The sequence below is a fragment of the Panulirus ornatus genome, chromosome 49 (assembly GCF_036320965.1).
Source record: "Panulirus ornatus isolate Po-2019 chromosome 49, ASM3632096v1, whole genome shotgun sequence".
NCBI classification, from domain to species: Eukaryota; Metazoa; Arthropoda; class Malacostraca; order Decapoda; family Palinuridae; genus Panulirus; species Panulirus ornatus.
This window is the reverse complement of record NC_092272.1, coordinates 7,243,375-7,268,306: the sequence shown is the minus strand read 5'-3', so window position 1 is coordinate 7,268,306 and position 24,932 is coordinate 7,243,375. Positions and strand designations below refer to the sequence as shown.

General features: G+C 41.1%; 1 protein-coding gene across 2 annotated transcripts in view; it reads right to left on the bottom strand.

Annotated features, from left to right (window-relative positions):
* Positions 1-24,932, bottom strand: part of unc-13 — an 820,923-nt gene that overhangs the window by 392,416 nt on the left and 403,575 nt on the right. Inside the window, exons 26-27 of one of the 2 annotated variants that reach the window (XM_071690929.1) lie at positions 22,773-22,811; positions 15,338-15,550 (exon numbers count right to left, since the gene is read on the bottom strand). In XM_071690929.1, the coding sequence (XP_071547030.1) occupies positions 15,338-15,550; positions 22,773-22,811 (252 nt within the window). The remainder of the gene's footprint in view (positions 1-15,337; positions 15,551-22,772; positions 22,812-24,932) is intronic. The other variant, XM_071690930.1, reaches the window with a different exon arrangement.

Sequence of the window (24,932 nt, the reverse complement as noted above, 5' to 3'; positions counted from 1 at the left end):
ATTCTGGTGATACTATGCTCCCTGTCCGACCCACTTCAACTGAAAATCAATCATGAAAAACCTTTTCTTTCAGAGGGAAGCCAAGAAAATTCACTAGTTACACGATGAGTTGGTTACCTACGCACAGTGAAAGGTCAAACGAGACCAAAATGTCTAACTGGCAGTTCCCATCTCGAATTCAATAAGTCTATTACATTTTGGGCAGGACGGTATGGCCCTCCAGGGTCAGGTCAAAGGTCACGTCGTGATACCCAAGAGGGTGGCACGGTCGAGCTCAACGGAACAAACAAGAGTTGCTTAGTCTGTTTCTTATAATGATGTCTCGACAAGAGTGACCTTCTCCTAGTGTCACATTTTATTGTTTTCAGGCATCTGTTGTACCTTGCTGGCCTCCAGCAACACCAGGTAGATACAGAGAGAGAGAGAGAGAGAGAGAGAGAGAGAGAGAGAGAGAGAGAGAGAGAGAGAGAGAGAGAGAGAGAGAGAGAGAGAGAATCAGTCTCATTTATGAATTTCAATAACCATCACACTCACACATGCAAGCTTTCTTCCCTCCTCCTCCTCCTCCTCCTCCTCACCCATGCTAGCTTCCTTCCCTTTCCCTCACATCAGGATATTCCAGCATACTACCTCTCCTCATTTAAGCACACTCCATCATACCAGGTCCTCCCTCACATAAGCATTCTCCATCACACTGTTTCCCCCTAAGTCTATAAACCTCTATCAAAGAGGGACAGAGGCTGCCAGGCCGCATACCTGACACATGTTCGCGACCTTAATGTAATATATTACAGAGCAGGTACACAACATACCTGGGAGGTACTATCTAACTATACCTGGGAGGCACTATCTATCTATACCAAAGAGGTCGTATCTATCTCTCCACTATCTATCTATCTAATCAATCTATCTATACCTGGGAAATTTTACCTCTATCTTTCTATGTGTGTGTGTGTGTGTGTGTGTGTGTGTGTGTGTGTGTGTGTGTGTGTGTTGTATTGACCCAGAACTGAAGAGTGTGTGTTGTATTGACCCCATCAGAGGCGGGTGACAGACGGGCCCAGTGATAACGTCGGCAGCCACAAGACTGCAATAGATAGCAGGCCCGACCCCCAGAGCGTGGGTTATCACGCTGCAGGTAACACACCAACATCCTCCACCCACCACCACCTCGCACCTCACTCAATCACCATCTCCCTCACTCAATCCTCACGCATCTTTCCCTCACCCTCACACACCCCTCGCCAGGCTGCACATATACTTCACTGTCACACGAGTCTCCTAAATATATTAATCGACAGCGAATAAGGACGGTCAGGAATGAGGATATAATATGCACGTCTTGTAACTTCTTTTTCTCCCGAGAGCTTGGCTGCTAAAATCTTGTTTGCCTGGACACTGCAGCCTTGGTCCTGACGGCGTCGTGTCCGTGCAATACGAAATATGTTAATGTCCTCTTGGTAAGACAAGTGATCGTTATCTTTGATAACATAAACTTGATCCGTCTGTAGCACAGGGAGGTACCACTGCCCGTACCAACAGGGAAATACCATCTCAAAACCAACACATGCAAGAGACGACCCACTAACCCTCCCTGGGGAAAAATAGGCATAAACCAAACACGTGACCTCCCCGCCCGTCCTCACAAACCCACATGTCTTTCTTCATCCCGGAGGGAAAAAATCTGGCAGGGGTCCCAGGCAAACACGGGCCAACACTTAGCTGACCGTAAGGCAGGGTTCCCTTAATGTTACCAGCAGGCAGGGCACCCCAACCCCACCCACCAACCCACCCAACCAGCAAGGGCAGGAACAGAGAGAGAGAGAGAGAGAGAGAGAGAGAGAGAGAGAGAGAGAGAGAGAGAGAGAGAGAGAGAGAGAGAGAGATAATCTGTATCATCTAACGTAATAGAATGTTTCAGACGATGAAACATAATACTAATTCGTTGAAACCTATAAAATGAAACAAGGAAAAATATTTGAATAAAAATTTATCACTCCTGACTCGAGAAACAGTCCATTTCAAGCTACATTCTGTAACATTGTGGCCGCTAGGAATCAAACTCAAGCTCATACTTCAAAAAAGAATATAATACACTCGACCATGGTGTTAATCTGTGTTGACTTTGTCCTTTGTAATCAAAATTCCAAATCAAGGCATATATATCATAGTTACTCATTACCCATTCGTTTTCTCTGATGATAAAGAAAGAATGTGTTATAACCAAGCACTAACGAAAGTAAACTGTCCTACCTAAGCCTGTATGATAATTTTTGAGTTTATTTTGGTAGAATATAAATCTAAATAGCACAGAGGATACCACTTACGTATGATTACATACATTTATTTCCAAATACATATGATGCCTTGTAAAAGGTTGTCTAAGCTTTATTCGTCCTCTAGTAAAATAAACAGACAGCATCCACCCACACACATGATGATCAACACAGAAGTTACATTCAGACATGTTAACCTTTCTCGATGCCAGGCCAGACGCAAAATGCATCAAACTCGACACAAACTTGGTTTTAGAAAAAATCATAGAAGTGTCATACATATTTACACGATTCAAACGAGGTTGTTAATCATACATATTGCCGAAAACGTGCAGGAAATTGTGGATGTAACAGTTAATCTAGACCGACTTCGTACACATCACTGCTGACTTCAGACGGGCAAAGATAATAAATTAGTTGTGTGGATATAAGAACCACAAAACTACTCTCCGCTTCTAACACCCTTAGCACGACAGTACGACCCTGGGACACGACAGTACGACACTGGGTCGTTCAGTAGCTGCCCTTCTGGGTAATTACGGGAACGCTCACTTACCGACATCTCTCTCTCTCTCTCTCTCTCTCTCTCTCTCTCTCTCTCTCCCCCGATGAACTCTGGATTGACAATCATGCAATATGCATGGCGACATAGTATCATCTTCCTAGAAAGACGAGCGGTGAGCGCTACGCTCTAGCCCTGTCTCGTGTCAATATCTCGTCCTTGAGATGGGCCTCCATACCTATGTGTATCACAGACAGGTAACGCGGGACAAACATCACATATGTAAAGGATGTTTGGCAGTCTTCCCCATCGGGACGACCCGCTTGGTATCATGGCTGCCCACAAGTGAGACATCACAGATAATAATAAGTAATGGGAGCCAGTATCTGTGTCTAGCCTCCTCACTTCCTCCATGTTCCATGTCAGGAAATTGGTTGCATATTTCCTTTCATCCATCAGAACATTGCGTGATCTCCCTCACCAATACACACAATCATGACCCCAACAGAATCATAACACACACTTGTATACCCTACAGGTATACATCCTTCGACACTCACACACACTTCAACCTGAGAGTTTCTCCATCTACTTCTTAAAACACACAAGCCAACGCAATCTATGTCTTTCTACCGAAGGCCACACACCAACGCACCTCTTCCAACACACCCAAACCCTCACTAGCCGGCTCCGCTTACTGGCATTTGTATCACCTAAAAACAAAAATTATTTCCACGATAACCGAGCATGGGAAGCAGAGCCCACGGCCGCCCCGACCATCTATCTCCTCCGTCACACAGCGTCAGGATCTCGTGTTAATCCCTCAGGAGACGAAGATGGGATGCTTCCCGATAAAGGACGGGCCCCGGAAACTGCCACAGCTCCGACAACCCCCACGCCACGGCTCCGTCACTTCCCGTACCACAACCCTCGTCGCTTCCCACAACCCAGGAAAACAATTGGTGAATAACAACAACAACAACAACGAGGTCCCTCGCCTAGGATGAACTTCACGGGCAGGAGTACCTACCAACCTACCTACCTACCCACCTACCTACCTAACTACCCACCAACCTAACCACCTACCTACCCACCTACGAGCTTTAGCATAATAATGGCAGGGTTAGCGTTCATGGCTCACAGCACGTCTTGCTTGATGTGTGAGACCGTTGTTCTCAGGAGCCACCTACATTGCAGAATCATCTGTTCTTGGCTCATCTGAGACTGACTACAACTATATGTCAAGGTTTATTTTAAACTGAAAGAGATAACGACTAAGACAGACAGACAGACAAAGACAGAGCGAGACCGAATTTCAGTCCGTCTTAGTTTGTTTAACCCGATCTTCACCTACACAATGAGTTTAACAAAACAAAAACAAAACAAAAAAACCAGCCACCATAAATCCCAGAGGTGTTGGCTGTTTTGTGTTGTGTCCTGGCCGGGGATTGGCAAGAGCCATCGTCTGAAGGATCCACCGCTGATACCAGAGCACTTCGTCTCCTGCAGTGGTGTGGGGCGGACGGGTCCTGCGACAGGCCCGCTACACGACCAATCCTATAGTTAATGGCGTTCGGATCCATATTACATCCAACCATACAGAGGATCACCACACTTTAGACCCTAACCCCTTGCGCATAAGACCCAGAATAGATATTTTCTTCGAGACGTTCGGCCCTCCGACGTGGTGTTCAAGTGGTTCAATAAATGCCACTTATAATAATAACCCACTGATGATAATCAATCCACAGTGGTATAGCACAGTAATCTACATTGTATCATTCAATCCATAAGAAACCTCTATGTATCTTGACGTACAGTCCTGCACCTAGATGTATCCAGATATATCCCCCAGCACCTACGTACATGTCTCCACATGTAGCACACTCTGCCTGATAATCCCTTACATTGTCGCTAAATCATCGCTACACGACACGTACTTTCCTTGGTGCGTCACCAAGCGTAAACCAGAGTCGACACGTCCCTGTCGTCTCCTCATACGGCGGCGTGAGGCCGGATAACGCGGGAGGAGATCACCAGAAATGTGGTTCACATGTAAACCCATCTCGTATACATGACTTGGTAGGCTGTCTGAGGTGAGGTCAACACACACACACACACACACACACACACACACACACACACACAAGCTGTATCCTGTACATTACCAGGTGCTGTAATCCCTGTATTTTGAATCTTACCAGATACTACAATCCCAGTATGTTACTTGGTGCAGCCATCCTGGTATGCAGGATGGCACAAAACGTGCTGTTATCCCTTGTCTAATACCTCACTAAGCCCAGTTATCCTACTGTTCTGCTTGCACATGTATGATTTGTATTCTACATCATCTAATCGCTTCTCTCACTGTATGTGAACGCCCTTTAGCTAATCACATACATCGAAGGAAATACAATCTCTAAAAGTTTAAGTAATACTATATAATACTGTACACATTCAATAACCTAATCCCTCCGTTCTCAATACAGCATCAAAATCCCAGGGATAATCCAATCCATGAAGCACAACCAAGTTGTTAGTACACACTACCTGATCCTCTCTCCTTCCTACCTAACCTAACGGTCACCACGGGTCAGGGTATCTCATTCCGTGCATCTAACCTGGTAATGTTTTCAGGCCATCTACTCCCTCCTGGCAGACTGGTCTAGTGACAACCCTCCTCACTAAGGTGATCCTGGACGTCCAGTGATGGCATTAACACACAGCCGACGACTGATTCATTCAATAACTCCATCCATCACCGTAAGCTCCCTGACTTCCACCACAACTTACTCCCTGAAGCAGGCACGTCCACCACATCCATCACTCTACACTTCCTGACCTCCACCTAAGCATCCTCCCTGAATCAGCCACGTCCACCACTATATGCTCCCTGCAGTCGACTGCCCCCCGGTCGTGCCTGAGTCTTGGGACGCGCCATCCACCAGGACAAGTAGTACCTCACCTGCGTCTACCCTCGAGCCTTAAGCCCAGGGATTCGACCCAAGTTCCACCAGTAATACCTTATTTTGCGGTGGTATTACCTCCTCCACCACACCACCGCCATTTCTACCTTCCCTAACCCTGAACCAACTACCTCCTCTCTCCCCCCAGAGAACACCTACCCAGCGGCTGCAGGTGTACTTGATTCACCGTGCACACACGTGTCTCCGTCGCAGGTGTCCCAAGTTATCTGGTAAAACTTTACACGTGCCTGTCCTTTACACCGGGGGAATCATCGTCACCACACTTTACATGCAAATTCGCGTGATGGGATAAAGCTGATAATTCATCTAAACATTTAGGACCGATGGTGCAATCACAGTTGTATTTGTCTGCTGAATATACCAAGTTGCTGAACACACCTGCTGCAGGTTCACCAATGGTTCCCACACCTGCGCCTGACGCTCATCAAAGGATAGAGAGAAACTTGTGATATCTTGACATCAGTTTGCCTCGTGTATCATACATCATCTAACTCGTCTATTAGGATTCAAAGTAAACACCTTTAGTATTACCGACACTATGGCTTCCATCACGTGATTATAAGGTTGAGAGCAAACTGTTTTTCCTTAATAATGCCAGAGCCAATATTCACTGACATTTACCTTAAAGGGCTGGAACAACGCTGTGTAATAAGGGCAAATGATGGGTCTTAAAGTTTAAAATTGGAATTCTTAACCCAAACTATCACTGGGGCTTTAATCTCTGTGGTGAGCACTACGGGGCGCCCCGGCTCTGCCTTCTGGCCAAATCTGGTCGTAAGGTTGGTAAGCTGGTCCTCACCCCTAACTGTGATGTCAACATCGGTATATTGATGATACATTGTGACGTACATGAACGTACCATCAATGAAGATACGGGCGATGTATATATTGAAGTACCATTACACGGAAACTCTCTGTATACACGGACACTATGCTCTCCTAATTCTACACCGAAATTACTTGGAAAAAATAAGAATTTGGTTCGTGTGAACCGAAATACGAAGCTGGGTGAACACTGAATTCGATTCCTGGACGTACAAACTAAGTGTGACTGAACTAATCCATTCCTGGATGCTTGTGACAGAACGTAGGAGAATTTGTACGTGGAACTTCTATGTTCACCTCCAGCTCTGAGGATCAACTCTAGATAAGCCCCGAAGAGAACAGAAGGTGAGGCATGTCTTTACACAAGACAACGATCCACCTAAGTAAAGTGGGTCATGCCCGTCTTGATGAAGACCTTGAGGCAGGAGTCAATCAACACAAACGTAATTACATGTTGTCAGTGGAATTATTGTGTTGGAGTGTGTGCAGCGTCCGGTCAACACGACTCACACGGGATCTGTTTCTTCACAGTTCTCACACGGCAACACGTGAAACACATGAGTCACAGACTCTGTGAGCGTCTGTACGCACATCGGTCTTTCATTTCATACTCCACCCTGTCCCATACTCCCCCCTGTCCCATATCTTCCTTCTCTTCTCTAACTACACTGGTAATAAATAATGGGAGGTGACAGGAGGGTGAGTGAGGTCGTGTATGTACGGTTGTGAGAAAGTGTGTAAAGCGTGGAAAAGGTTCGGATAGAAAGGTCGCGGGACGTCGTCGCAGGATATCAGACGCGAGCCTTCGTACACTCACTGGGGAATTAATTAACTCTACAAGTTAATGATGTAGGGTCCCTGAGCTCCAGAGGAACCACCTCACATCATTCTGACAACGACCTATTCTCGCGTTCCTCACACATTTAATTAAAACAAACTTGTCCCTTCTCTTCTTTATATCTTTCATCAGTTTAATCTTGGCAGATACTTCTTTACTTATTTTTCACCAAGATCAACACATCAAGGCACAATGATATATGTAAATACCCTATCTCGTAGTTATTTCACATCACTAAGATTAACTTTTATACTCTGTCTACTGTGATACACCACCGGAGTTTATATATTCATCAAAAGCTTCATTTTCAAACATTTCATTTCAGTTGTCACTTTCTATGTTCCATCTGTTATCTCTTCCCCGTCAGTATAAGTCTTCTGGAGGGAAACTAGGTTGTTCAGTCACTCTCTTCATGCACATCATGTACCATTCATGTTGACGTACATCAGTCACCTCCACCTGCGATGGTTACGTCATGCGAGTTCCGTAATTGCCAAGATGGTCGAGCAACACATTACGATACACTGTGAACAACACGAACACAAGGACTGTTCGTCACAGCTCAAAGAAGCCTGGGAATATACAATGCTACATCAAGTGTTCCATAACAGAACTTATCAGATCAATGAAAAGAGTGCACGAAATGTTCAAATGTGCACAAGTATCGTTCTGAAGAACAAAAGGAAGAACACTGGAGGTGTTCAACAGTGCACTATAATTTTTCATCCCAACACAAGTGTTCACGAGAACACACGAACATAACACAGTTGTTCCATACAAGACAACTACGCTGTTCCAACGGAGCATATGAACACAATACCACTTCTATCAGAACACTTGTTCACCAGTTCTCAACCTGTGTTCTTCGTCAGATCAGCGGTGACAACGACGGGGGAGGCGGGTGTGAGGCAGCGCACAACAACAGGACCCCAACCTCTTGCCCAGAACGACTTCCCCCGGTCACAGGGCCTCCGCCTGCGCCTCTGACACCAGCTGGAGTGTGGCCACGTGTGGGGGGGGGCCGCAGCCTGGCCACAGCTGGGAGGGGAAGGGGGAGGGCACAGGTGAGGAGGGCACACCAGACCGCACCACTCTACCCCCGCATGCGGCCAGGGGGGCAGCAGTTGGGGTTCCCTACGGGAGGCTGAGTGGTGGGAGTGGTGTGCACAGAGAGCAGGTCCCTGTCGCTATCAGCTGGGGGTGAGTGTGTCTGGGGCTCCTCTGACTCTACTTCCTACTCCAGCTCAGGCCTCTGGCCTACCACTCTTCCTCTTGCTCGCCTTACCACCTGCTTTCCTTATCCTTACTCTATTTCTCCTCTTACTCTACTTCCGCTCTTAAGTGACGTCCTCCTAGCACATCTCTCCTACTCTAACAGATACTCTTCTCTCTTTGCTACTCAGCCTGACCTTGTCCCATACTCTCTTACTACGTCATGACAGAGAGAGAGAGAGAGAGAGAGAGAGAGAGAGAGAGAGAGAGAGAGAGAGAGAGAGAGAGAGAGAGGTGGATATTCCTTGCTAATATCTACCGTGACCACTATAATGATGGCTGTCACTCTTACGTAACTTCTACTGACCTCTCTCTCTCTCTCTCTCTCTCTCTCTCTCTCTCTCTCTCTCTCTCTCTCTCTCTCTCTCTCTCTCTCTCTCTTTCTTTCTCTCTCTCTCTCTCTCTCTCTCTCTCTCTCTCTCTCTCTCTCTCTCTCTCCAGCTGGTCAGCCAACAGCCTAGCCCCTGAAGATGAGGGCGACTCAGACACCTGTTGACCCACCCAGTGCCTACCTTACTTCATACACATCATCGTGAGAAGCTGCTCCACACTAACTTATAATCAGATAATCATACAAACTCTCCACGATTCTCAGGTCTGCTACTTGGTGTGCGAAAAGTTGCTCCAAAGCATTTAAAGCGAAGCATCTTCACTGTTTACATTCAACTCAGAAGAGGTGGTTATATCAATGACATAAACAAGGTCACGTATGAGGTCAATCAATACCGTGTAAAGGTGAGCAGACACACACACACACACACACACACACACATATACACACTTGCCTGAAGGACTGGTCTCGAACCGGAATATGTTTATAGGTAATACTAGGGTTACGGGGGAAGTAAAGATCGATGTGAACTGCTCGAACTTACAAGTAGATCTTAACACACTCTTAACCTTGTGTGAGACTTGGTTGACAAAACTGAACCCCAGTACAGTTACAGGTATGGAACACAGTGAAGGAAGGCCTTAATATAAATATCAACTAACAAGATATAAGCTGCAGGAATCTGTGTGACAAAGACCTGGAAGTGAACACAGTAACTAACCAGTCGTCAGAGCTCCGCATTCACAGAACAGTAACGGAAACAAACCGTCAGCTGGAACATACTGGAACAGCATTCAAGTATAAATATAAGGACACATATCCTGTAAGCTGGTTACATCCTACGTTAGGTCAAAACTAGAATATGCTTTCACCTTTGGTCGCCATGCTTAAAGAACAAAGAACAAAGAGAGAAGGTCCGAAGGAGGACAACAAAGACAGTACCGGGATTAAAAGAACTCAATTACAGGAATAGGTTGAAGTTCCAATACCTACCTACCATGGACGAGAGAAAAGTAAGGGGTGACGTTTTAAACAGCCCAATGACGTACACTTTGAGGTTCTTCGAGAGATGTTTCTTCATAAACAAAACTGAATAAGTAGACGAGGCGAACGAGTCAGAAATTGACAGTCTAGACTCTGGTGGGAGGGTTGGCTAGGGCGGGGAGCACACGGCGCCAGGCAGCCAACGGACGCGTCGCATTCCTGGCCTAGCCACAACCGCCACCCAGCGTGAGGCTTCTCCCTCTAGCCAATAAGATGATGGCCAGGGTGTCCTTTTATCTCTCGCTTAGGATAACTAACAAAGTGCAAGTCTACTCTGCCGCCATCATAGTCATCAACGCCCCTAATAACTGCCCAAGTAATGCCATGCCATGATGCGATATGTTTTCATGTTGAAAAGCTTTTGCTTTCCACGCTGCCCACTACGATTCTAGGCCCACTATAAGCCCTACGGCCACTCTGTTCCCTGAGAGCAACACGGCCCCTTCAGTCATCATGGCTCCTGAATCACCATCCAGTATAAATCACCATCCAGTATAAATCACCATGGTCTGGTGCGAATCACCACGGTAGTGAGTGGACCCCAAGTCATCCTGATCCCCTCACCACTGTGGTTCCGATTCTTAAGTTGATAACTTCACTGCGTAACACGTCGCCTAGTAAGTGTCCCCTACCTTCCTGCCACCCTTCATAAACATTCATCAACAGCCACAGTCGTCCCTCTGGCCCACAAACTCCTGCCTGTCTGCACCAGAAGCACGTACGCAGTTTGCACGCAGGTGGCACATCCCTTGTACACCTAACTCCCCATCTTTAGCCTAATTTTCAATATCATGTTACTACTTGAAGTACATCTCATCTCTGAAATACTAAGTCACATGCTATGTTTACCCAGACAGAACGTCATGTGACTAGCTGGTGTAATTCTCGTTGTTCTTCCGTCTACAAGTTACACAGAGTCGGAGGGGAACTTTATATGTGTGGACCCAATCTTAACTCAACCGCGGGCGTATTTCACGTTTACGAACCCACCAAAATGCGGACCTGAGGAAGAAAAAAATCACGTCCGACTACCTTTCTGAGCCGTATCAAGCGAGTTCACACCATGTCAAGCGGTGGATGATCTCCTATCGGCTCAAGTCTGCACCTCTGCTGGATAAACTCCTTCAAGGATGCGTGCTCTGTAAGCAGCAACGTCCTAGTGTACACAGTTCCTGAGTAGACTCGACCTTTCTTCTTCCAGTAAAAAGCTACATCTCAGTCTTTACCACCTATGAGAAGCAGCGTTCTGGTGTCTATGTTTTCCATGAAAGAACAACCATGTTTACATTTTCTGTGAATCATCCGTATCAACGTTCTCTGTGGAAAGCAGCGTCTAAATCTCTAGCCTTCAGAGTAGCATCATCCAAATTCCTAAGTTTTCCACGAGTAACTCCGTTCTAATATTAGCCTACGTTTTCAAAAGAAGGAACGTTCCAAAGTTTACGATTTCTATCTCAATCTCTAACTTAATTGTTAGTTTACTGAGAAGCGGCAACCAAATACTACGCTTTCTAAGAGATACAACGTACAAATGTCTGCGTTTCCATTAAAACCGGCGTTTTAATGTTACTTTTTCTGAATCTCGTGTTTTTAAACTTAACAGCACCTACGTTTTCTATGAAAACCGGTGTAAGTCGCCGTTTTCTATGGTTTCTGTTTCAAGAGAGACAAATCTAAATGTTTGAGAAACGGTAGGTGGACATAACGAAGGCTTTCTGATCACATTAATTTTCTCCAGCTATTATCTCAGGTTTCAGGATATTTCCAAACATACACTTCATGACGCACGGACCGCGTAACATTATAAAACCATTCACAACTGTAGACAGGGTAGCTACCAATTTATTCATACAATTCACATTTTCGGCACATGACAACTGATCATGGGACGGCTTCAGCAGGGGACATTACGATGCAGATTGATTTTCAACAAAATAATAAATCGATAAAAGTCAACTCGAGACGGATTTAGATACGTTCCAGACTTTGAAACTATATATTTACTAGGTTTATTAAGAAAAGATGCTAAATCAATGGATGACTGAGACATTTCGTCTATCGAAAGGAAGAAAAATTTGGAGCCGCAATGACGAAAGTGAAACATATCGAACACAAGCTATAGACAAAGGCGAAAAATGGAGCTTTGAACCTAAAAGGAAAATTATAAAACGCTTCTTCGGTAAGCAGGATTAAACTGATCCTGCCATCGCCTTTGAAGCTTCATGTTGGAACCACAAAGCTGATAATCCTATCTAAGTCCCACCGTAACAAGCTTGGGAAGTCCCTCCAACACACAAGAAACATATGCCACTCTGGTCTGGTTGGCAACTCTACGTTTCCCACTTGTCTGTTGTTCTGTGGATGTCTATCTAACAGTTCATCTTCGTCACTACGTTTCAGTTCTTTCTTTCCATCTACTTCATTTTCCCCAGTTTGTATTCTCATAAGCTAACTGTTTCTCCGTATCTATATCTCATTTTATGTTCACGCATTTTCATCATTTACGTAAAAACTAAATTACATTCCCATTAATATAGAATATTTCATCTGACTTTGCACCTTAACAGCAAAATGTACTACAGAGAAGACAAAACTAATTAAAGATTCACTTTGACTTCATGATCTCTATTCGTTTTTCCCCTCTACCTACCTATATCTTTCCCCTGCTCTTGTATTCTTCATACATCATGTATGTACACGTAATTCTAAAACTACAACTAAATATAACCTTAATTACAACTGCGTCCACATATGGCTCCTGCGAGCTACGGGATATCCGTTTCCGTTGAAACCCAGTCATGACAACAAACTGCCAATAACGAGTAAATCCCAAGGCGCCCAGATCCTCTTGACATGTTAGACTGTTTCTTGCTAACTCTACTAACACTAAGAAAAAGTATTCTGAAGACATACAATACATGACCTGAGGCTCCAACACTTAAAGAACAAGAAAAACAATTACGGTCAAGTCTTTGTTGGCATCCCAACAGAGCACCTGTGCGTGTCTACATGCTCATCCTCCCTCCACTCCCCAATTAACGAACTAAATCTACAAAATTCGTTCCGCTTCATCTTACGTACCTTTATCCAGCATTAAGCAAAATTAATGACTGAAACATCACTTGCGAGAAATAAATAATCATCAATGAGCTACGAGTCCCCTGAACGACTACACTAACAATATAAGCTTAACAAAAAGTCTGCAAATATCAAAAGGTTTAGTTATCCGGTATTATTTAAGATTACCTCAACCTCGCCCTCCATAAGTTTGGTGAACACTTTATAGTCTCCTTACAGCCATAACTAATCACGTCTTCCCATGAGTAAATACAAAACTTGTCCTTACCTTACCCTTCAGCAACCTCTACTCACAGACCCCCCCCCCCCTCCCCCGCTAAGGCCTATCGTCCCTACCGGTGTACGTGACCGGCTTCCTGAACGCTGCAGGAAGCTCATGAAAATAGAAAGGGCTCTTGAGACAGGAAGTCAATACATGTTACTGGTAGATCTTGCAAAATCATATAATTCTTTATATGACGTTCCCTATATGACATCATCATACAAAGCAAAACTTTATATATATATATATATATATATATATATATATATATATATATATATATATATATATATATATATATATATATATATATATATATATATATATATTATGTAATCAACTTTTTGTAATATGTATCTAACCTGTATAACAGCAACATTATCATTTATGTAATAAACATGTGGCAATATGCATCTTACCTGTTTTACAAATCTATTCCATTTTCATACTATCAATCTTCGTGGATGAATGTCGTTACCACAGAACAATACATGAAGACAGAAATCAAAATCATATCAATTACAGTACATATGAAATGAGTTATGCACCTTCTTGCAGAATAAAACCTTATAAAATATGAAAAAGACAGTAAAAAACCAACTGTGGCACTATTAGCCCCAAATCTTAGAGGTCTGGCAATCATAATTTAAGTGGGCTCTTTCCATAACAGACTAATTCAAAATTCCAAAATTAACCTCTCGGTATATTCTACAGGTAAAGAGAAGGTTCAAAACTCAATCTTGAACGCCACTGCGAGTTCTATGTACCATAGTATCAGACAGAGACCCTCTCTTTGGTTAATCTAGTCACAATTAACAGAATTCCTTATTTATTGTCTTTAAAACCAGCAACTATCTACAACTTGAAGAAAAACTGCGTGTCATCAAAAGTAACCCTCACCATATAAGCATCTTTATATAATATATATATATATATATATATATATATATATATATATATATATATATATATATTTATATAATATATTTATACTTTGTCGCTGTCTCCCGCGTTAGCGAGGTAGCGCAAGGAAACACGAAAGAATGGCCCAACCCACCCACATACACATGTATATACATACATGCACACACACGCATATATATACCTATACATTTCAACGTATACATACATATACATACACATACAAGTACATATTCATACTTGCTGCTTTCATCCATTCGTCGCCACCCCACCACACATGAAATGGCACCCCCGTCCCCTTGCGCGCGCGCGACGCAGTCCTACAATACTTTCCATGGTTTACCCCAGACGCTTCACATGCCCTGGTTCAATCCATATATATATATATATATATATATATATATATATATATATATATATATATATATATGTGTGTGTGTGTGTGTGTGTGTGTGTGTGTGTGTGTGTCAATATTTTTGTTACGTTAAATCGACAATTAAACCTTTGCTATATAGGTCAACTTTTAAAATGTATTATTTACAGGATTAACTGCTACTGTCTTTACGATCACCCTAAAGGAGAAATCAGACTGAAGTTACACAAACTTAACCTAACCAAATCTACTGCAACCCACTTCAGTACATCCAAACTTAAGTTGAATTCCCTTTAGTTTCCAATAACAAACTACATCTTCATTTAAGTAACGCATAATAAATCCCATTAAAAACATCCAAATACAAAAACACAATATTACAAAATATCAAAATTCACAACACATGCATCATCTGCCTCTCCATTCACCCCTCCCCCTCGCACAATTTTTTTTTTTTTGTCCCAGACATTAAAGTCGAGGAATTAAATCAGAGGTACAGCGGATTACTACATTTCCCGGGACTATACTCCAAATTTCAGATCGAGAGAGATTTTCTATAATTCTACAAGTACTCTAAAAGAGAACTCACAATGGTTGTCCAAGAAGAACTATACATGTCTGTACTTACGTTAAGCTGTGCGACGATCTTGTCGAAGGCCCAGTACCATCGCTCCCTGGCGGTCATCTTCTTGGGCGGCGCCTCCTCCCCCGGAACCCCACCATCCTCCTCGAAGCTGACGTGGCGCTCCTCGGAGGACGTGTTCGGCGTCAGCTTGGCTTCCCTCGGGCCCTCAGCGTCAGCAACAGGGGTAGCAGCAACAGCGGGGCCCGGACCCGTGATCTGCAGCAGGATACGGTGAGAGCAAGGTCAGTGAGGGAGTCAGCCAGGAAAGTGTTATGGAGGACCCTTACATGGTGGACTAGATATTTGTCCATGTTAAGCAAAAGATCGCAGATCGATGTTTACAGGACTTTAACCAAGATATTCATTTAAATGCCAGAAATAAGGCTACAACGCCTCCCCCTTTCTGCAGTGGTAGGCGTCTCGTACTCGATAATATGGAGAACTGTGAATAAAGAAAAAGTAAGATAGATTTACGAGTATCGCCCACATATGACAACAAACGTGTCCAGTTATGGCAAGCTGGACAAGGTTTCTTATAAGCTAAACAGAACGTTTCTCACCTTAGGTGTATAGAATGCTGAAACTATGCAAGATGTAGAAATGTAAAAGATGATAAAACCTTTTTGCTTCTAAGGCAAACATAAGACCTTTAAAAATAAGACATTTAAACAACCAATACCAGACATATTATGGATATTATGCTCCAAAGTTTCTGCTGTTTACCAAAACAAAATCGACAAGATTTTGGCACACCTTGATTTCTTTAACACGTAGGTCACTTCAAGCTGAAACTTACGTTTTTGTTACGGTGTAAATGTCCCTCGGTGATTGCGTAGGGCTATGATGGGCGATGATAAAAAAGAAAATCGACGATCACCCACGCATTTGTTTGTGGCTCTCACGAACAGAAGTGAAAGCAAGTGAAACTTTAAAAATGCAAAGCAACCAAAACTGTTGTTAGCTTTATTTCACATGTATTTTGAGTATGAAAACAAACCAGGAAAGAATATATTTACCAATGGAAAAATCGATTATTAACAAGTAAACAAGATGGTCACGAACAACTTTTAAAAGCCTGATCCTTTCGGACTACATTTAAATGCCCAAGAGCATTAGCCAAACAAAGCGCGAAATTAAAAGTCCCAGCCTGAAAAGTTAACTTTATTCTCTTTCATCCATCTCAAATTCACTGGTTCTCGACGAATTGGAACAACATGTCTCCAAAAAGTTGATAGGTCAAATATTGGAGGAAGCATAATAAGTAATTACTTCAATCATACGAGTAAAGCGACTTCAACTGGGCTTAAAATCTAGCCTTGTGGATCGCTGCAGACCAGCATGCTATCCGAGCGATCCTACGGTATCTGCACTAAGGATGGATTAATATACCAAACAACTGGAAAAAATTACATTCAGATGCACTGCTCTTACCTGAATTGAAAACCAATTACCCAGTATCTCCATCACTTACTGAGAGAAACACCTACGATAAAGCATTTAATAAAGAATAAAAACTATGTTAATCAAATGAACACTGCCAAGCTTTCCGCTGCCTGACTCACAACCAAGCTCCCACAAAGCTTGGTAGCACTATCAGCATTACCAATGCTCATGCAGTGTAAATGGATGCAAATAAAGATGCCTGCAAGACCAGACTGCAATGAAATATACGTGCGCATACCAAAGATCGTAATAAAATGAAATAGCTCAGTAATGAACATGCCATGCATCATGTTTACAAAGTGCAATTACTTGGGTTCCATTTCTCAGACGTAATCTATCTCGAATTTCACCATTCAAGACTTACAAAAATACATCCTTGAGATACAGTATTTCTAACATCATGCACATGTTATAAGATGATTACTGTAGCTGTTTCAAAGTATACTTACATAATCTTAAACTTTCTTGGCTGCTATAAAAATACCGATAATTGCAGTACTTCACCTATCCATCCATCTTAAACAGAGCTTTGACTAAAAGCTTTACGATCAAACGCTTGGTTGAGCCCATGAATGGCATTAACAAAGATTTTATCATAAAGTCTTCTGTAGTATATTGTAATGTACAAAAGTATACTGGGGTCTTACACAGTTTTGATTAAACCGATAACCTTGCACCTAATATCAGGACCAGTATTGGCTTATCCCTTCACAAGAGATTACCATCGCCAGGGTTATTTTTCAATACCTTTGATATCCAACAAAGACAAAGATAAATGTGAGTTATTAAAAAAAGGTCAACAGAAAGTGACCATAGTTGGGGAAGATTCCCGATATTTACAGATTTAATGATTTTATTAATAAACAGAAAATTAATAATTCATTCTAATAAATAATTTAAGAGGCGCTGATATTTTTATTACAATTCAAAATCTCACACTGAAAACGATATTAAGCAACTAAAATGTCAAAATCATGCATGCATACCTTATAACGCAGCATCCATTAAATAAATAAAAAAAAGCTTAACACATAAGCCTCTGTTTACCAGCTACATCAATATGGAAACCCAGCAACCCTACCACATCAATATGGAAACTCTATTCATTGTTAAGATTCTAAATGTACCTGAAATAATACCTAGAAAACCATAAAAGTTCTTAGAAAGCTCAAATTCCATTATTGCAATGTCTTTCATGATTTGTTTGAATCATTATACTTCAATACTCAGTGGAAGTCCCATGACCGGCATCTTTAATGTCTATATCATTATATACCCTGTAAGGTTGTTAGTCCTCACAAAGTAAACAATACAAATAAAGGTGCTATACAAATATCTACCATCGTTGCCATAAATCCTTTAATCTCATTTATAAGACCTGGGTAAAAAACTCCTTAACTAAAAACCAACTACCAACAATGATTGCTACAGTGCAACTCCATTAAAACCAAAATCATTACAGGAACAGCAATCATGGCTGAGAGTTAATCAAACAGCAACTTTCCTTGATACCAAAAATCATATCTTTATCAAAAGAAGCGCTTTACGTACGTGAACATAAAACATACTGAAGCCTGTCACGTGATGCCAATTTCAGTCACCATCTACCCCTAACAAAGGTACAGGAACATGGTCATGCACGAGGTAGATATGATATTCTATTGGGAGTGTACTGTATTTGATCTAGGTGACCTGTATTCCAAATTTAAATTTCCTTAGCTAGAAGTAGTTGCAAAATCCATTTGTAGCATTCCTTTTAATGATCTACCTCCAGTTTCGTAAAAATCTTAAAGAATACATTCAAAACGTGATTTTCTTGGTATTCCTATAATTTTGTGAATTTTCATTTTTATCAACTGTAAACTTATCAGACCAGCTATCAAATGTTTATTGTGTATCAGTCGCTCGCATCATATCTTTTTCCTTTTGACAATATCCATGATATTCACTTTTTAACTTAAAACATTAGCCTATAACCACTGACTACTGCTGCTCCTAACGAGTTGTTAACCGTCACTACCAAGCCAGACTGAGCTGCCTCCGGTGTCACCTCCTTATCATCATCACATCCGTCGTGATAACAGATATGTCTTCTTGTCTCACGAGAGCTGTTTGCGTAAGCAAGTACGAGACGGAAACTCGCCTAACTCACCAGTGTGAATGTTCACTGAAATTTTAAAACATCTACTGAACTTAAGACAAATCCACTGAAGCGAGTGTGACTATGTGACATCTCTGAATGCGACTGTGTAGTTAAAACTAGTGACAATGACCATATTTGTGACATCTGTTTGTGTGAAAGTTACAACCTGAAAATGACTTAAAGTTCTGTGAATGAAAAAGGGTGATTTCGTGAATAAACAAATCGCAAGAATGTAGGCTTTTTGAGCCTGATAGAGTAATCGCCACGCACGCACACGTGAGGGATATAAGACGCACTGATGCATAAATCCAAACTTGGGACCGAAAAAAAAGAGAAAAAGCTTTAGTAATGCTGTAAATAGAAAGCGGGACCAACCCACAAAATTGCAGAGCGAAAATATCACAGTTCTGTAAAACATTCTTCTCTGAACTCAATTGTTTTAGGTATTTCTGAAGAAAAATAAACAATTAAAATTACAACAGTATGAAAGACAGTATTCATGCAGTGATGGATTATTAAATTATTTGCAAAGGAGTAACTTTTTTGAGAGGCATCATTTAAATACCCTAACAATCAATCTACACCTATCCTTAGGAAGGTTTTATGTAATTACAACTTTCGATATTAGTAAATGAACATGTATGAAAAATGAATAAAACTATAAATTCTCAACAAATAACTTTGCTTGTCTACAGAAAATAAGGTCACTTTTTACAAAAAGGGATCAGTAATAATTTACCTCTTCCCGAAAACCTGACTACTTTATAAGGTAGTTGGCATGTTATATTCTATACTGTCTTTTGAGGCAGGTCTATCATTACTTGCATATCGGGTGGCATAATTTGTTTTTCTTTTAAATCGTTTTTTTTTCTCAGGCCAGAAACAGATGTGGGTACCTGTAGACCAATGCCTTTGCCTATAAAAGATAAACTAGTAAATACAGTCTGAAAATATGGTTATAAATCATCAATGAATGTCTTTCACTATAATGGGCATATGTGTATCTATATAGTCTGACACTGAAGATGGTGTTTTATACATTAAAACATATTTGCTCACACAATGTCATTCATAAAATCCCAAAATGACTGATACATCCTCTTTTTGTTGCTACCTATCAGCCACATTGGGTACTTCTCAACCTGAATCACACTGTTAAGCCTCAGGAATCTTGGACAAAAGTCCCTGAAGATCTCATCATGGTGTAACCTCTTAACAGGTGGAATAGCAAAACCTCTGCTTAGATTTTCCTCTGTAATTAAGTTATGAACAGATTTAATAATAATTTTTCATGTCAAAACTTTATGTAAAATTTGTCAAATGGAGTTCAAATCTACATATTTGGGTTGGGTTTCTATCAATGAAGACGGCTACATAAGATATCATATCCAGAGTATTCTTTTTTCTTTGACTGACATGTTTATTTAATCATCATTCCCAATTTTTTTTTTTTATGACAGCTGATATGGCATGGGCAAATGACTTCCCCTAATCATGGCCATCTAAGATAAAAGGTAAGAAAATAAGTATAGGAAAAAATGCAAGGTTGATTTGAGCTCCTCAAAAAGGAAAGACAAAAAGATGTAAAGGATTTCCAAAGCTTTCTTGTACAAGGAAAGAAGATACTGCAACAATCAATCCTCTTGTGTTTGGTGTCCACATATAAGTTATACTTGCATTGAGCCAGTATCTTAAAACTTTCAAAAGACTTTTCAGTGAACATTCACCTTCATATCCATAGTGATCTCCCATAAGACATATTGAGATCAGCTTAATTCAAGAATACTTCAGTTCATTCTTACTTTCACCTTTCTGTATAGCTGGTCTCAACAGTTCAAATTTAGGCTACTTAACTGGGAGAAACTGAATTGTCTGAACCCAGAACCGATTAAAAATAATTCATAAATGCTGAAAATGCTTTAGAAAAGTCTTTTTTACTAGAGAAGCTTCTTGTCTCTCATATCAGACCTTAATATGAACCACTCCTTTGAAGTGTTGTTACTAGTCCATTTTTCATGAAATATGTGAACAAGGATTTCTAGTTCTGTTATTTCCTTCCTGAGCTGAGGGTGCAAAGATATTCCTCCCTTGTATTGTAGCCTTTCCACACTGGTGCTTTAAACAATAATATTGAAGTACTTCTGACCTTAAATGCCACAGTTTCAGCATGATCCCAAGATGATGCTTAAGTTCCTGTGCTTCAGAACACCATACTTTAAGCAGGTTAAAAAGAAATTCAGCAAAAGAACAAGTCTTTATCTTAGGGGCAGGAGCCACCACCAGAAAACCTCTATAAAAGTTTCTGATACAGAGCAAATAATCCCATAAGGCCATATTTTAAAGTTTCAAAGAAAGCTCATTCAATCAATATCTATATTGGTGACAAAAGAAATATTCCCTCCAATAATGAAGCACAAGATAAACAAAATCATTAATCATGTGCCTCTCTTCATAGCATAATTCATCTTCCCACTTTTTGATCAAAAAAAAAGATAATAGTTTCAAATGAGAGATAGTGTTTCAGAGATTTCCAAAATTTTTAAGTTAATGAGGTGAAACCATATCATTAACCACATGTGAACAAATGAAGACTATGAATTGATCTTGAAAATACAGAATTCCATGTTCATTGTCATCATGAATCTTTGGTATTTTTCCTTCCTTTCTTTATCTATCTATCATTTCTTCATTCCATCTTTACTGGGATGGATCAGGTACCTATAGCCTCTAAGTAAAGCTCATACGCATCTTGTGTGTTGAGAAAAAAGAATATGGACTTCTTCACTTATAAATGTGCTACTTTTCACTTTACACAGCATGTTGGCTTATCAAGAGATCAGTGTCTCCATTCATATCAACTGTCCTTCCCTTTTCACTGAAAAATATTCATGATTTTCTCTTCAGATGCCATTTGCCTTTCCCTGATTCCATAGACATTCACCAAGATGTTGAAACATTGCAAGGGATTCTTGCCTTGAGTCTTTCAATCTAACTGTTCTTTCACTTTCTCCTATTAAATCAGAGGAACGCTGCAGGATTCTCTTTTATCCTTGTTCACATTATCATTATCAAAATATGTACATATAAGTGTGTTTTTCTTTTTGCTAAGTTAAAGATTACTGTCAACAGGGAACAAAACAATGATATCCATGTCTTGGGGCCCAAGACATCTCTGCAGGAACCTATATAACAATATTTATTCTGACAATCTTCAAATTTCCTCCCCAAATATTCAGATCATGTACCAAATGAAGATCTAACAGATTCAAGTGACCTAAAAGAAATCACAAGTTAACCAATCTCAAATACATTACACTCATCATACCACTGCAGCAGTACCTACATTTAAACCAGCTTGAGCAACAACAAATTGTTAATTTCAAAAGACACTACTGTAATACATCACTTGACTATTAGTATACATCCTAATAACTACATGCACCACAAATGAAATTACTGTAATATCAGTATCTCAGCAACTTTATACAAACTGATCACTGCAGCATCCCAAGTCAAATATAATTACCCCAAAGCATGTAATAACTGCACTGTAACTATCCAAACTTTGAACATTATCATTGAAAGTATATTCCTGTAACCACCTTTCAACTTCAAGCCATCAAAGCAAGCCAATGCTAATTTCACCAATGCAGCACAATGCTAATTTCACCAATGCAGCACAAACTAAATAACCGCAAGACTAAGAAACCAATTATCTAGTTAGCAGAGCTAATAATATAGAATACCATCCTTAATATTTCTTCAAATCACAAGCAAATAATAAAAAAAAGAAAGCTACCAAAGTAACGTGCACTGCTGGTGTTTACGAAGAACACCTGCCAAGGAAACTACCTGCTGATCTGGTCGTAGGGTGTCCTCCGAGGCTGGCTGCTGACAAAGCAAGGAGGAATGAAAGTGTAAGTTCATCTGTTCACTGATTCAATGCACAGAACAACACGGAGTAAATATTACTCACAAAATCATATATTAAATATCGGCAAACAAAAAGAATATGTCTATTGAGAAATAATAAAACATAATAGGATGTTCAGATCCACAGTTTTTCACAAGAAAAAGGAGGTTGAATATTCACAGGACTGAAAATTTTGTAAACTAAAGTTAATTCATTTATTCATTTACTCACCACCTTTCATCATTAATTTAAAAAGAAGTAACATTGTTCTTAAAGCAAAAAAGTATTTTTGTAAAACAAATATTCTGTAATTCACCTATTTTACTGAAAAATGGAAATTCATTAGTTGCTGAGGATAGATATCCCTATACACATATCAGCATACTTTGTATAGAAGCTGATTTTGCTACAGAAAACACCACCACATTTACAGGACAGTCCATATCAAAAGGCTTAGCTCATAAAAAAGCCCAGTATATGAAGATATGGGTGTAAGTCAATAACTGTGAAAAGCAGAAATATGACTCCACTGTTTTTGCTAATGTGAGAAATTATGGTATGACATCATCTTACATTTCATGGTATGTTAAATGCTTTAGCATTCACTCATTTCACCTAATAACAAGAAAGTGCCAAGAACAAATAAAGGCTTCATCCACTCATATCCATTCTCCAGCTGTCATGTTGTGTGATGCACTAAAACCACAGCTCACTATCCACATTCAGGCCCCACAGACCCCTCCACAGTTTATCCTGCACGCTTCACATGCTCCAGTCCAGTCCACCTACAGCATGTCAACCTCAGTACACCACATCCCTCTAACCCACTCTATCCCAAGCATGCCTCTCACCCTCCCACAAGCTCAGGTTTCCCAAGCATGTCCCTCACCCTCCCTCACAAGCTCAGGTTTCAACTACTCAAAATTTCTTTCACTCCATTCTACCATGTCCAAACCACCTCAGCACACCTTGCCCCACTCTCCTGACCACAATCTTCCCATTAACACACATCTCTCCTACCCATACAATAATCACTCGATCAAACCACCTCACACCACATATTGCCCTCTAACATTCCACTTTCAACACATCCACCCTCCCCCGCACAATCTTATCTATGACCCATGCCTCGCATCCATACAATATCAATGAGACCAATATTTCTTGAAACATACCCATTTACATCCTCTCAGACAAGTCCCAGAACCCTCGCCCTTCCCCATGCCATGACTCGCTCCCTCTACCATGGTTCCACTTGCTGCCATGTCCACCCCCAGATATCCAAAACACCCCACCCCCTCCAACCTCTCTCCACCCAGACTCACACCCCAACCACAATTGTTTGCCTTTGGCAAGGTAGCACAAGGAACAGATTAAGAAAGGGCTCATTCACTCATCCATTCTGTAGCTGTCATGTAATGCAATGGAACTACAACTTTTTTCAAGATCCACAATTCCCTTTTCCACCTTAGCAAGGCAACATCAAGAATGGATAACAACATTTACACACATCCACTCTTTTTTAACTTTCATGTATACTGCACTAAAACCATATCCTACCCCACAAATTGTTTCATGGTTCACCTTGACTGCTTCATATACCCCGATTCAGCCTACAGACTAGTCTGATTCATTTTGCCCCATGCAGGCCTCCCGCCCTCTGAATATTCAGGCCCTAACATCCAAAAGCCTCCTTCACTCTATCCTTCTCTGCCTACCAGAGGTTACTTTGTGTGAAAAGTCACTTTTGGCAAAGTTGTATCATTGGGAGTACAGTCCCATCAAAGAACTATTCACTCCAAAGATGTCTCTATTTCCCTGACACTGAAAGGAGCACATCCTAGAACTGCAGAATCCTTTAGAAAGGTCTGAGGTAGCACCACAAGTTTGAAAAAATAAATAAACTCTATCGTCCCATGTCCTTCTTAGTTTTCTCTTTCCCCTCCTTTTTCAACTTCTAAAACATAGATTTTCTTAGATTTTCTTCACTCATTCTCTTTACATATCCATCCCATTTCAGTAGACCATGGTCAGCTGTCTCCGTATGACTCATGATCACATCTCTCTTACACTGTCATCCCTTACACGATCAACCCAAT